This window comes from Bos indicus, chromosome 20, assembly GCF_029378745.1.
Source record: "Bos indicus isolate NIAB-ARS_2022 breed Sahiwal x Tharparkar chromosome 20, NIAB-ARS_B.indTharparkar_mat_pri_1.0, whole genome shotgun sequence".
NCBI lineage: Eukaryota > Metazoa > Chordata > Mammalia > Artiodactyla > Bovidae > Bos > Bos indicus.
This window is the reverse complement of record NC_091779.1, coordinates 13,914,472-13,929,786: the sequence shown is the minus strand read 5'-3', so window position 1 is coordinate 13,929,786 and position 15,315 is coordinate 13,914,472. Positions and strand designations below refer to the sequence as shown.

General features: G+C 35.6%; 1 protein-coding gene across 3 annotated transcripts in view; it reads right to left on the bottom strand.

Annotated features, from left to right (window-relative positions):
- Positions 1-15,315, bottom strand: part of CENPK (centromere protein K) — a 56,044-nt gene that overhangs the window by 27,845 nt on the left and 12,884 nt on the right. For all 3 annotated transcript variants that reach the window (XM_070774621.1, XM_019982973.2, XM_070774620.1), the window contains exons 4-8: positions 11,147-11,219; positions 7,089-7,135; positions 1,805-1,887; positions 1,609-1,707; positions 1,149-1,275 (exon numbers count right to left, since the gene is read on the bottom strand). In XM_070774621.1, coding sequence (XP_070630722.1) covers positions 1,149-1,275; positions 1,609-1,707; positions 1,805-1,887; positions 7,089-7,135; positions 11,147-11,219 — 429 coding nt within the window. The remainder of the gene's footprint in view (positions 1-1,148; positions 1,276-1,608; positions 1,708-1,804; positions 1,888-7,088; positions 7,136-11,146; positions 11,220-15,315) is intronic.

Sequence of the window (15,315 nt, the reverse complement as noted above, 5' to 3'; positions counted from 1 at the left end):
TGGACTCATGCAAGAGATGGGTAAAGATGGAAAGAAGGCCACAGAGACAGACAAAGTCCAGAAGACAAATTCATTACTCTAAGGAGTTTATAGACCTTATCCCAGAGGGTGGCATCAAAATTGGAAAAAAAAAAAAAGTTTTAAATTAAAAAATTAAAATATGTGTATTTTTAAATATTTGATTAAATAAATTATTAAATATGTACAGTTTTAGAAAGATCATTCTGGATCCAGTTTCAATGCCTATCCTATGCCCACAAGTTCTTATTATTTATACCCTATTTTGCTTTTTAAGAATGAATTAAAGTGCTTGTTTCCAACTTTCTGTCACCCAATGAAATATTTATTTGCTTTTGTGAAAAAGGTTTATTTCATCATAACTACTATTAAAATAATCAATAACTTACCTCATAGGTATAGGTATCTTCTGATTTTAAGTTACATATGTTTATTATAGAAAACTTGGAAAATAATGAAAATGAAAACAAAAACAAGTCTCATTTACAATCTTAGCCCCAGGCATAAAGCACTATTACATTTTTTGGTACCAATTAGACTTTTTGGTATACAATTTAATCATCTTTGCTTTATCCTCTAACAAAAATTTGTGAGCCTTTCATCAATTCCTTTGATAGTGTTCAATACATTATTTTTAAAAGCTCCATTTTCTCCACTATATGAATACAATATAAAAAACTATATTTATTTCTAGTTTATTGAATAACTAGATTCCTTCTAATTTTTCAATAAATACCATAATGTGATGATGGAATACTTTTGTACATGTACCTATTTGTTTATATCTTTGAAAAGAAAAAAAAGAAAGAAAATGAAGTCACTCAGTCGTGTCTGATTCTTTGTGATCCTGTGGAGTGTAGCCTACTAGACTTCTCCATCCATGGGATTTTCCAGGCAAGAGTACTGGAGTCGGTTGCCATTTCCTTCTCCAGGGGATCTTCCCAACCCAGGTATCGAACCCAGGTCTCCCACATCGCAGACAGATGCTTACCGTCTGAGCCACAAGAGATGCAAACTTATATCTTTGAAGTGCATATTAAACAAGAAAATTCATCAGAAAATTTACATTTGAACCTACAACAACAATTTCATATCTGAATATCTACAAGAATGTCTTCTCTACAACTTACCTTTTTCTTTTTAACGTTTCTATCAGGCAGAGGAAAATGGTCTTCGAGAAACTCACCCAAGGTAACCAAGAGTTTCTCCTTAAATTCTTTTATATCACGCATTTTTGTTTTCAGCTCATTAAAAATTCTAGAAAGATTTTATTTTAATTAAGAGAATTAAATTGTTGATAAAATACTTTAGGTATAAAGAATTGATTACTCATAAAATTAATCAAACACTCTGTTCAAACTTTATTGCTCAAATCAAATAACTAGCTTTATGAGATAAATAGTCTATTTAACATAGGAAAACTAAAAGTCAAATTATTAATAAAAGATTATATAACTTTTAACAATTAGTAAAGGTCAGGGTAAGACAATTTCTGGTAAAATTCACCCGCTTTTCATCTATGCATTTCATATAACATAAAAAAGGAAATAATTTCTCCTATTTTGAAAGCCTAGAACACAAAATCAATACCTTGATTCAGAAAATGTCACAACCTGCTGTTTCAATTCATTTTGTAGCACATTAAGAGATTCCAATATCTGTTGCTGTTCATCCAACCATTTTTGCTCCCTTTGAATGTGAAAAAAAAACAAACAATAGTCAAATAAAACATTAATGCTAATTCAATACATATAAAAGACTAATGGTAATTATAATATAAATATACCTTTCTAAGTCTTCCTTTAATTTTTCATTATTTGACTGAATAGTAGATAGCACCAATTCAAGATCATTTCTCAATTTTTGGAACTAGAACAAAATAATTAAAATTAATTGTTTAATCTTTAATCTTGTAGATAGTTATATCTCTGAACAATAGTGAAATTTACATACTAGGATATACATTCAGAAACCAATGGCAAAAAAAGGCTAGCAAAAAAGTCTTTGAAAGGGAAATATATCCCTTTATTGGGCTCTAAACTCACTGCAGATGGTGACTGCAGCCATGAAATTAAAAGACACTTACTCCTTGGAAGGAAAGTTATGACCAACCTAGATAGCATTTTTTTTTTTTTTCTAGATAGCATATTGAAAAGCAGAGATATTACTTTGCCAACAAAGGTCTGTCTAGTCAAGGCTATGGTTTTTCCAGTGGTCATGTATGGATGTGAGAGTTGGACTGTGAAGAAAGCTGAGCGCAGAAGAATTGATGATTTTGAACTGTGGTGTTGGAGAAGACTCTTGAGAGTCCCTTGGACTGCAAGGAGATCCAACCAGTCCATCCTAAAGGAGATCAATCCTGGGTGTTCTTTGGAAGGAATGATACTAAAGCTGAAACTCCAGTCCTTTGGCCACCTCATGCGAAGAGTTGACTCACTGGAAAAGACTCCGATGCTGGGAGGGATTAGGGGCAGGAGGAGAAGAGGACGACAGAGGATGAGATGGCTGGATGGTATCACTGACTCAATGGACGTGAGTCTCAGTGAACTCTGGGAGTTGGTGATGGACAGGGAGGCCTGGCGTGCTTCAGTTCATGGGGTCACAAAGAGTCGGACACGACTGAGCGACTGAACTGAACTGAACTAGGGTGTTCATTGGTAGGACTGATGTTGAAGCTGAAACTCCAATACTTTGGACACCTGATGCAAAGAGATGACACATTTGAAAAGACCCTGATGCTGGGAAAGATTGAGGGCAGGAGGAGAAGGGGAAGACAGAGGATGAGATGGTTGGATGGCATCACCAACTCAATGGACATGGGTTTGGATGTACTCCGGGAGTTGGTGATGGACAGGGAAGCCTGGCATGCTGTGGTTCATGGGGTCGCAAAGAGTCGGACACGACTGAGCAACTGAACTGAACTCAGTTCTATGTAATATTTCACTGTTAAATTAAAAGATATAAGAGGTTTTGAGCAATAAATTGTAATTTCATACTGAAAGGCAATTCAGTGGAAAATTTTCAGTAACCAGGCATATTAGGTAGGTCTCTTTTCTAAGGAAACTATACTAAACAGACGCAGATGAGAATCACTCATTCAACAAATATTTCTTGATCAGTTGTAACACCAGGCACTGTTGAAGGAGTCAGGGATGCAAAAGTGAACAGATTACAAAGAAGGGAATCCACACGAAGAAAACAAACTTGAAACTCCGGAGAGGGATAAATACAATAAAAATAGGTCAAAGCAAGAGTACAGAAATGAGGAGCAGAGATGGCATTTTTAGGTATGATATAGACAACACTGATAGCACATCAAATATGGTCCAATAATGGACTTAAAAATAAAAAAATTTATTTAAAAAAATGTGAAAATTTGGATACTAAAAATACAAATAAAGATGCACATAATCCATGGGTCAAAAACACAATCCTCAGAAAAGTAAGAAATTATGATGAACTATTTGAAAATAAAAGCAAGATTAAACTTTCTGGAATAAAGCAAAAGAAGTATTCAGATAAGAATTTACACCATAAAAGCCTGTATTAGGAAAAAAGAAAGCTCTCTCTCTAAATCTAGCTTGAACATCTAGATCATCAAAAAAGCAACAGAGTTCCAGAAAAACATCTACTTCTGTTTTACTGATTATGCCAAAGCCTTTGCTATGTGGATAACAAACTATGAAAAATTTTTAAGAGGTGGGAATACCAGATTACCTTACCTGCCTCCTGAGAAATCTGTATACAGGTCAAGAAGCAACAGTTAGAACTGGACATGGAACAACAGACTGGTTCTAAATCAGGAAAGGAGTGGTCAAGGCTGTATATTGTCACCCTGCTTATTTAACTTATATGCAGAGTACATCATGCGAAACACCAGGCTGGATGAAGCACAAGCTGGAATCAAGATTGCCGGGAGAAATATCAATAACCTCAGATATGCAGATGACACCACCCTTAATGGCAGAAAGCAAAGAACTAAAGAGCCTCTTGATGAAAGTGAAAGAGGAGAGTGAAAAAGTTGGCTTAAAGCCTAACATTCAGAAAACTAAGATCATGGCATCTGGTCCCATCACTTCATGGCAAATAGGGAAACAATGGAACAGTGACAGACTTTATTTTCTTGGGCTCCAAAATCACTGCAGATGGTGACTGCACCCATGCAATTAAAAGACACTTGCTCCTTGGAAGAAAAGCTATGATCAATCTAGATAGTATATTAAAAAGAAGAGACATTACTTTGCCAACAAAGGTCCATCTAGTTAAAGCTATGGTTTTTCCAGTAGTCACGTATAGATGTGAGAGTTGGACCATAAACAAGACTGGGCATCGAAGAATTGATGGTTTTGAACTGTGGTGTTGGAAAAGACTCTTGAGAGTCCCTTGGACTGCAAGGAGATCCAACCAGTCCATCCTAAAGGAAATCAGTCCTGAATATTCATTGGAAGGACTGATGCTGAAGCTGAAACTCCAATACTTTGGCCACCTGATGCGAAGAACTGACTCTCTGGAAAAGATCCTGATGCTGGGAAAGACTGAAGGCAGGAGGAGAAGGGGACAGCAGAGAATGAGATGGTTGGATGGCATCACTGAGTCGATGGACATGAGTTTGAGTCAGCTCCGGGATTTGGTGATGGACAGGGAGACCTGGCATGCTGTAATCCATGGGTCACTAAGAGTCGGACATGACTGAGTGACTGAACTGATGAACAATGAGGTGCATGTATCTTTCTGAATTTGTATTTTTGTTTTATTCAGATATATATCCAGGAGTGGAGTTGCTGGGTAATATGGTAGTCTACTTTGAGTTTTTTGAGAAACTGCCATACTGTTTTCCACAGAGGATACACCAATTTATGTTTCCAACGGTGTTTGAGGGTTCCCTTTCTCCATGTCCTCACCATTTGTTATTTGTATTCTTTTTGACAATAGTCATACTGACAAGCGTGAGGTATTATCATTTTAATCAGCTTGTTTTTTTGCTTTTTGGGGGGGTATTACCATGAGGCATTCAGGATCTTAGTTCCCCGACCAGGGATTAAATTCAGGCCCCCTGCAGCGGAAATGCAGAGTCTTAACCATTGGACTGCTATGGAAGTCCTAGCTTTTTTTTACGTTGACTTAAGTCATTTATATAAGTTGGATATTAACCCCTTATCAGTCATAGCATTTGCTAATGTATTCTCCCATTCAGTAGGTTGTCTTTTCATTTTGTTGGAAGTTTTCTTTTGCTGTACAAAAGCTTTTAAATTTAATAAGGTCTTATTTGTTTACTGTTGCTTTTATGTCCTTTACCTTAGGAGACAAAGCTAAAAACACATTGGTATGATTTATGTCAGAGTGTTCTACCCGGTTTCTGGTCTTACTTTTCTGTCTTACTCTTCTGGTCTGTCTTTTCTGTTTTGAGTTTACTTTGTATGTGGTGCTAGAGAATGTTCTAGTCTTATTTTATGTACGGATGTCCAGTTTTCCCAGCACCACTCACTGAAGAAACTGTCTTTTCTCCATTGTAAATTCTTGCCTCCTTTGTTGTACATTAAATGACCAAAAATGTGTGGGTTTCTTTCTGGACTGCCTTACATGTCTACATTAGTTCCTTGTTAGTGTAGAGAAATGTAATATGTTTCTTTCTATTAATTTTGTATCCTGAAACTTAACCAAATACACTGAAGTGTTATAGTAGTTTTCTAGTAGTGTCTTTAGGATTTTCCATGTATAATATCATGTCATCTACAGTGATAGTTTTACTTCTTCTTTTCCAGTTTGGATTCCTTCTATTTCTTGTCTTGAGTGATTGCTGAGTCTTGGACCTCCAACACTATATTGAGTGAAATTTGGTAATTCACATTTAAAGCTCAAAAACAAACTCCATTCATAAATTACTTTTTGATGAACATCCATCCTGCTTTCCACTGGGAACCCCCCTGTATGAATAATTATAGACCTTTTTTCTAGGGCCATTTATATTTTCCAGAGATTATTTTAACTCCAGTTTGAGGCTACTTTTATACCATACTTTAGGACCCCTAAAGGAAATCAACCCTGAATAGTCATTGGAAGGACTGATGCTGAAGCTGAAGCTCCAGTACTTTGGCCACCTGATGTGAAGAGCCAACTCAATGGAAAAGACCCTGATGCTGGGAAAGATTGAGGACGAGAGGAACAGGGGAGACAGAGGATGAGACGGTTGGATGGCATCACTGATTCAAAGGACATGAGTTTGAGCAAACTCAGGGAGATAGTGAAGAACAGGAAAGCCTGGCATGGTACAGTTCATGAGGTTGCAAAGACTGGGACACAACTTGGCAACTTAACAACAACAAAGGACCCCTATAGATAGATCAAGAGAAGGAGCTGGTACTTCCACCACAGTATAAAAATGTTAACTTGAACTTTCTGACTTTTGACCTCACACCAACCTTATTAAACCTGGTGTGCTAGGGTCAAAGCCTCAATAGTTTAATGTCTCCATATAACATGCCTCCAGTTTTCAGGTGTGTGGGTGAAAGTTATCCACTTGATTGCAAGAGAGAGAGAGAGAAGGCCTAGTGGTCTATTCTTACTTTAAAGAAATCTTATTTTAAGCTCTACAGTTGAACTCTGAATTTTCAAGTACCAGGTTCCTTCAAATCCAAAGCCTTTCTTCAGTTCTATTGGGCAGAGTCTGTCTGTAAGAATATAGATATTTATTTCAATGTTCTACAACTTTGTTTAAAATTCTTATTTGCTTCTGTCTTATCTCCTAAACTTTGATCTAATAAACTGAGGCTTTAAAAAACATCTTTATTGACCTTTATGTTAAGTTTTAAGGACAGATATATATGTATAATTATTTAGTTATATGTAAACTTTTAGCATTTATTATGAAGTTTAATCAACAAAAATTAAATACAAGAGTAAAGTTTATATATTTAATTCAAAATTCAAAAAATCTGAAGAATCCTATTCAATAAAACATAATTAATACAATTTTAAAGTGGTTTCATCTCATTCACTAAGGCATGAACTTATCCAAAACACTTCTTGTCATAAGGTATTTTGGGTCACTACAAATTCATTCAGTGACTTACCTCTTCTTTTCCTAACGTTACCAGAATTTCTTCATTCAGGGGAATCACTACAGGAACAAAACAAACAAAAATTATACATATGCTTAGTTATTTCTCAAAAATCAAGAATTTGATTTTGTAGTTTCTAAGATACTGCTTTCCCTTTTCATTTATATACAATAGAATGTTTATGAGATGTGTACAGTTTTTATAAACATTTTTAACACCTTTATATATATAGCCAAATTATACATCACATTAGACAAATGTGATATTTTCACATTTTGTTTTCAGTGCTTTTTTTTCTTATTTTATTTTCCCAATCCATCAAAAACAAAATTAATATTCTACAGTGTGTTTCTTAAATATTTCTCTGTGGTTAAATGATTCTATGCATACAAACACAGATCCAATGTATACAGTCTATGCATATTTGTACATATACAAAAAAAGGGTTATTAATTTTGTCATTCCCGGTTTTACAAGAATGAGATCATATCATACACATTACTCTTATTTTCACTCAACAAAACCCATATGGAAATCCTGTGTGGGTTTCATTCATCTGGAGTAAGTCAAATTCATAATTTTAAATCAATGCATATTCCACAGGGTAAATTCATCAAATGTGTTGAGCAATTTCACTACTGATTGAGCACTAACTTCGTGTCTAGAGTTTAGCCTCAAAAAACAATGATGCAGAAAACATTCTTTTATTTATGTCCTTATACACTGATTCTTTCATTTCTGTGGGACAGATTCCCAAGAAAGTGAATTTCACAGAAGAAAATGTGTATTTTGAATTTTAAAATAGGATGCTAGATTCTTTTTTTTAATTTTCTGGAAGCAACGACTAAGAAACAGCAAAAATATTATAAACTCTTCTAAAAATTCTGCCAGTCTGATGAATATAAATTAAAAATCAAATCCTTATATTTACAAAAGTTCAGTTCTTATACTAAATTTATTTTTCCTAATAAAGTGCTACTAAAATTTCTCAAATGGTATACTACTGGAAACTTTCTAAGCTTTCTTCCATGCTAGAGGGTTTTCTAACAGAAAAGAGATATGTAATTCATAAGCCCTGTAAAACTATATAGGACTAATTATAGGCAGCCCTGGGATAGCTATACAATGAAAAGGATTCTAAGAATAAAAAGTTTAAAAATCTCCCTTTTGACAAGTGTGACCAAAAGTAGCACTTCATATTCAAACAATCATTTCAACCAATATGGCAGGCTCTAAGAATATAAAGATTTTTAAAATCTTTCCAGTGTGGCAGTCTATGGGATTCACAACCTTAAGCAAGGTGGGTATTTGACCAACCAGTCAGTGTGTTCAGTGCTGGCAGTACAAGGTCTTTATGTAAGATTATAAGACGTCTGGAAGGTAGAAAGATATACAAGTGTGATGTTACAGAGAAGTCTGCTTTGTATACACAGACATGAAAGCTGTGGAAATTTTGTGTCCTCTCCCTATCCTTCCATCCATTCCCACTCCACCAAAATTCATAATTTGACGTCCTAAGTTCCAGTACCTCAAACATGACTGTATTGGGGCTGGACCATAATTAAGTTAAAATGAGGTCAACAGGGTAGACCCTACTCCATTATGAATGGCTTTCTTATACAAACAGATTAGAACACAGATGGGTGACCATGTGAAGACACAGGAAGAAGATGGTAGGCAGTCTACTAGCCAAGAAGAGAGGCTCAGAATAAACCAACCCTGCCAACACCTTGATCTTGGACTTCTATCCTCCAGAACTGTGAGGGGGGGAAAAAAAGCTTCTGTTGTTTAAGCAACTCAGTCATGCTACTTTGTTACGGCAGTACTAACAAACCAATATAGAAGTCATTAATACAGACATAACACATTAAAATAGGAGCAGAAAAATATAATGTTGAAATAGAGTAAGAAGCAAAAAGCACTGAACACCAACATTTTAATAGCAGAGTATACGTGGTCTTTGAGATGCCCAATATAATGCTGGAGGAGGCAACAAGATACACGGTTGAATATAAATTAAAATCATAATTGTACATACATACATATCAGAGGTGCTGAAATTAAAAAGACTACTAGATGGTAGAGAAGACATAAAACAATGGTGGACACTGGCATGAACATACTAGGTTGGTGCAAACATAAATGCAGTTTCAGATCGTGAATTTTAAATCATTATAACTAGGCTCAAACATATCTTTATTAATCAAAATAGGAACCATTATAATCAATACATTTTTGCCAATGAGAAGTTAGTTTATTCCTGTGGCATAAAAATCTGGACTTCGGGATTTGACAAACTCTTGGAAAGCATTTTCTGCCTCCTGCTGGTTGTGGAAGCGTTTTCCCTGCAAAAGTTGTCAAGATGCTTGAAGAAGTGGTAGTCCGTTGGCAAGAAATCAGGTGAATATGGAGGATGCAGCAAAACATCATAACTTCCAAACATTTTGGAAGCACTGGTTGTATGCTGTGCAGTTAGGTGTTGTTATGGAGAAGAATTGGGCCCTTTCTGTTGATCAATGCCAGTTGCAGGTGCTTCAGTTTTCAGTGCATCTCATCAATTTGCTGAGCATACTTCTCAGATGTAATAGTTTCACTAGGATTCAGAAAGCTGTAGTGGATTAGACCAGCAGCAGACCACCAGTGACCATGACCTTTTCTCGGGGCAAATTTGGCTTTGGAAAGTGCTTTGGAGCTTCTTGTTGGTCCAACCACTGAGCTGGTCATCACTGGCTGTCATATAAAATCAACTTTTCATTACACGTCACAATCCGGTTGAGAAATGGTTCATTGTTGTTGAGTACAGTAAGAAAACACTTAAAACGATTTTTTTTGACTTTCAGTCAACTTACAAGGTACTCACTTAACGAGCTTTTTCACCTTTTCAATTTGCTTCAAATACTGAACAACCATAGAATGGCCAACATTGAGTTCTTCCACAACTTCTTGTGTAGTTGTAAGAGGATCAGCTTCAATGATCCTTTCAGCTAGTTGTCAACTTCTGATGGCCAGCCATGTACTCCTCATCTTCAAGGCTCTCATCTCCTTTGCTAAACTTCTTGAACCACCACTGCACTATATGTTTATTAGCAGTTCCTGAGAAAAATGCATTGTTGATGCTGCAAGTTATCTCTGCTGCTTCATCACCATTCTGAACTCATATAAGAAAAATCACTCGAATTTCCTTTTTGTCTAACACCATTTCCCTAGTCTAAAATAAATATAAAATAAACAGCAAGTAATGTCATTAGCAAAAAAACCATAAAGCTAGACATGCACATTCAATGTATAATATAACCACATTTATTTAAGATTATATTCAAATATTAAATGGCAAAGTTCAACATTGCAAAACTGCTATTACTTTTGCATCAACCTAACAGTTTAAAACAAGAATGCAGATAAAATTGTTTAGGAAGAGAATGAGAAAAAAGAATCCTGATAACTGGAAGAAAATGGAGAGGAAACTAAGAAAGAGGAAACAGAGAGGTAGAAGAAAGCAGAAGGGAGACCTAAACGAAAAAAGAGAGTACAATCCATATAGAAGATTGAATACAGACATACATACCACTTAAAAGAATGCAACCTTTAATAACTGAAAAATATCTCCTAGCTGGGTATTATAACCACAGATTTTTAAGTAATTTTCTGTTTCTCAACTAAAGGCGAAAATACCGTTGGACAAATCAAAAGGCAACATAAAATGTATGCAGCTTTTAATGCAAGTATCTAAAATAATTTCTCTCTTCCACTATTTAAGTTTAATTCATTAGGAAACAATACAGTTTCTACTGAGCATATAAAATAGTGTCTATGAGGATAAAGTGATGGCTATAATAAAGTCTCTGTAATCAAGATTACTATATTCTAATGTGAGGCAGACATCCTCATCTATAATAATAAAGAAGTATGAAATTCTGTGTGTAAAAAAAGAAAAATAAGGTGACTTCCTTATAGCAATGGAATTTAGACCAATTTCAAGAAAGTTAAATACATCTTGAATTCTTCTCGTGATCATTAAATTAATTCAACATTAATTTATAAAAATACAAATCTAAAAATAAGAATCTTACTTTCAGGAGTTTCTTTTTGCCACTGACTAAGTTCAGCAGTCAAACATTTCACTTGCATAATTAATAATGACAGCTATTTTAAAAAAAAGAAGAGAATAAAACAAAGTTATTTCCTATGGAATATTCATATCTATTCATAGATGAATGTGTAAACAGTCTTAATACTTTAATACAAGTCCATAAAATGGCTAATGTAACAGCCATCTAAACTATAAAAAATTATCACTCCCAACATAATTTTCCTTTAAATTACATTAATTATAGACTATAAATTGTCATTATAGCAGCAATACAGTCCTAAAAATGATCATTTCTAATTTCACTATTCAACCTAAAAGAACCTAAGTACATTAAGTTTATTCTCTGAAGTAATATTCTTTAAAAAAAAATGCTATTTCTTGCCAATTTTTTGGGACAAATTTGCTTGAAAGATGCTCTTTTTTCCCCTTTCTATGTACTTTTAGAAAAACTGCAACTAGTTTAACTGAGCAGTTATAGTTTAAATACATATATAAAAAATAATTATAAAATGAGACTTATTCCACAAATCACACATACACACACAAAAAAAGTTTTACTATACCAAAGTTTGTAAACTGTATATCCCTTTAGCCAAAAATAAATTAGAATAAATGTTTCTGATATTAGGTGATTCCAATCATTTTAATCTTGATAAATTACAAATCTATGTGATAAATCTGTTACCAAATTAGACCATAAAATTAACATGTATGTATGCTTAAATTTCTGGAGAAGGAAATGGCAACCCACTCCAGTATTTTTGCCTGGGAAGCACCATGGACATAGGAGCCTGGTGGACTAAAGTCCATGGGGTTGCAAAGAGTCAGACGCAACTGAGTGACTAACACATGCTTAAATTTTAGAACATTTTTATCTCTTCTACATAATTTTTATAGGTAGTCAAATAGATCAAAAACTTACATTTCAAAAATGCAATAGGGAGGCCTCCCTGGTGGTCCAGTGGTTAAGACTCCGCCTTGCAATGTATGGAATGCTGGTTTAAACCCTGGTGAAGGAAAATCCCACATGCCACAGAACAACTAAGCCCATGTGTCACAACTCCTGAGCCTGTGCTCTAGAGCTCTCAAGCCACTGCTACTGAAGCCTGTGTGCCTAGAGCCCATGCTCCACAGTAAGAGAAGCCACCATAACAAGAAGCCCACATATCACAACTAAAGAGCAGCCCCTGCTCTGTACAACTAGAGAAAAACCCTCACACAGCAGAAGACCCAACACAAAGATAAAAATTAAGTAAATAAATATTTTTTAAAAGGCAAGCAATAAGTATTCCTGTAATAACTATATTTAAAAGTTACCAAGTACTCTTTTTTTTATAATTAAAATTTACGTATTTATTTTTGGCTGTGCTTTGTCTTTGCCGTGGTACATGGGCTCTTTGTTGCTGAGCTTGGGCTTTCTCTAGTTGCAGGGACCAGGAACTTCTCTTGTTGCAGAGCACGGGCTTTAGAGTGCGCTAACTTCAGTAGCTGCAATGCAAGGGTCTAGTTGCACTCCAGCAGGTGGGATTTTAGTTCTGGACCCACAGATCAGACCACAGATCAAATCCATAGCCCGTGCATTGGCAGGCAGATTCCAATCACTGCGCCACCAGGTAAGTCCCTCAAGCACTCTTGTTTAATCAATCTTTAAAATACAGATCGGGAAGCTTAAAGACCCTACCCTGGATCATAACATTGGCTGTTGAATAGTCAGACGGAAAAACCTACTCTCTTTGAAAGATTTCCTTAATTATATAAAATGCATCTACAGGTATTACAAATTTTTTGCCAAAGAAGAGTTTAACATAATTTTCTTAGAGATAATTAAACAAGAATGTAAAAAAGATTTTGAGAACTATAAAGTCACTATAAATGCTAATTATTATTATAACTATAAAAGGATAACAAATTCTTAAAAAGTAGAGTTTAAACTAGGCAAAACTATCAAAATGATAAGGACTCTATATCACTTTTCCTGAACATATTAGATCAAAATACATAAAATTACTGACACTCATTTTTTTAACCTATTAAAAAATATAATTTAACCTCATACTATACTGATAAACAGAGAAGGCAATGGCACCCCACTCCAGTACTCCTGCCTGGAAAATCCCATGGATGGAGGAGTCTGGTAGGCTACAGTCCATGGGGTCGCTAAGAGTTGGACACGACTGAGCGACTTCCCTTTCACTTTTCACTTTCATGCACTGGAGAAGGAAATGGCAACCCACTCCACTGTTCTTGCCTGGAGAATCCCAGGGATGGGGAAGCCTGGTGGGCTGCCGTCTATGGGGTCGCACAGAGTCGGACACAACTGAAGCGACTTAGCAGCAGCAGCAGCATACTGATAAAACTCAGCTCTTACCTTTTAAAGCTCAGCTAAGGCAAATACACAAATTACATCTGATACTGCTATAAAATTAAACCCTTTCTAACAAAGAAAAGAGTAGTATTTCTAAAGTGATTTTTTAAAAATTTGAGAAATCCTACCGTTTTCCCATTTAAAAATCTAATTTCTTCCTTTAGAAAATGGACTGAGCTTTAATATTGAAGTTTTTGAAATGAATAGATATGCTGAAAAGAATAAACTAAGCAAGCTTGAAATTATCCTTAAAAGCCTGCTTGCAAGGTTGGCCCCTGGCATCTAGGAACCTGGATCTTAAGTAGGTTCCCACCAATCTGATAAGAGTGGCTCTCTGTGCCTAAACTGTGAGAAAATACAATTTATACTGAACACCTGCTTTCCTCCTAAGAGTCTGGTGTTTTGATAACTGACAGGCAAAAGGGTGCCTATGTAACTACCTCCCACAAAAAACTTTGGACTCTGAGTCTCCAATAAGCTTCCCTGGTAGACAATGTTTCACACTCTTCACAACTCAATGGGGTAATTAAGTACGTCTTTTGTGACTCCACTGGGAAAGGGTCCTGAAAGCTCATGCCTGGTTTCCTCTAGACTTCAACCCATGTTTCTTTTCCCTTTGCTAATTTTATTCTGTATCATTTCAATGCAATAAATCTCAGTGATGAATATGATGACTATAGATTGAGTCCTCTGAATAACTGTAGAGAACCATCAAATCTGCCGGAGAAGGCAATGGCACCCCACTCCAGTACTCTTGCCTGGAAAATCTCATGGATGGAGGAGCCTGGTAGGCTGCAGTCCATGGGGTCGCTATGAGTCGGACACGACTGAGCAACATCACTTTCACTTTTCACTTTCATGCATTGGAGAAGGAAATGGCAACCCACTCCAGTGTTCTTGCCTGGAGAATCCCAGGGACAGGGGAGCCTGGTGGGCTGCCGTCTATGCGGTCACACAGAGTCGGACATGACTGAAGCAACTTAGCAGCAGCATCAAACCTGGGAGGAATGTGGGAGACCCCCAACACAATAGGAAAAGACATTTTGTGGATTCTTTGGATAATGCTATTACTGACTATCTCAGGATACTGATTATTTACCACTACCTGAGCACTTCCCTCAAAACTGATGTTTGGCTTATTGCCCGAAAATCATTCAGGAATCTTACAGGCTTCATCACTAGTGATTCTGATTCAGAAGGTCTCAATTTCTACAAAAAAAGAATCATGTTTCCCAAGGAAACCAGATAATTTATTTATTGTACAATGATTTCCCAAATATAATATTCAGTTTTACCCTGTACAAAAGAACATTATTTACTTATTGATGGATACAAACCTTTTACAAAAGATGATTTAATTTTTTATGACCAGTTTTCAAAGCTCTGCTATAATAGGCACTTTTCAAAGTGACAAATAAGCATTTTTCTTGTCTCTTTCTCATTCATTCTCATTTATCACTGAGGAGTATTATGCTCATAGATTTTAATGTTTTCATATTGTTATAATCAACTGAAGCCATTATTTTTTTTGATGCTCACATGATACCAAATATGGACAGCTGAGTGCCTTCAATAGGTTCCAATGTCTTTTGACATGCTCCCAGTATTTCTGGAGAACTTTCATTGGAATTATTTGCATATTTAACTCTGTTCTTAGAATTTTTATTTTAAAAACATTTTTAGCTTTTTATATGGTCAAATGCATCTAAATTCTTTTACCATGTCTAGATTTCTATTATTAGCCAAGCCATTTTCTTCTGTCTCTACCAAGACTGCACAGTCTC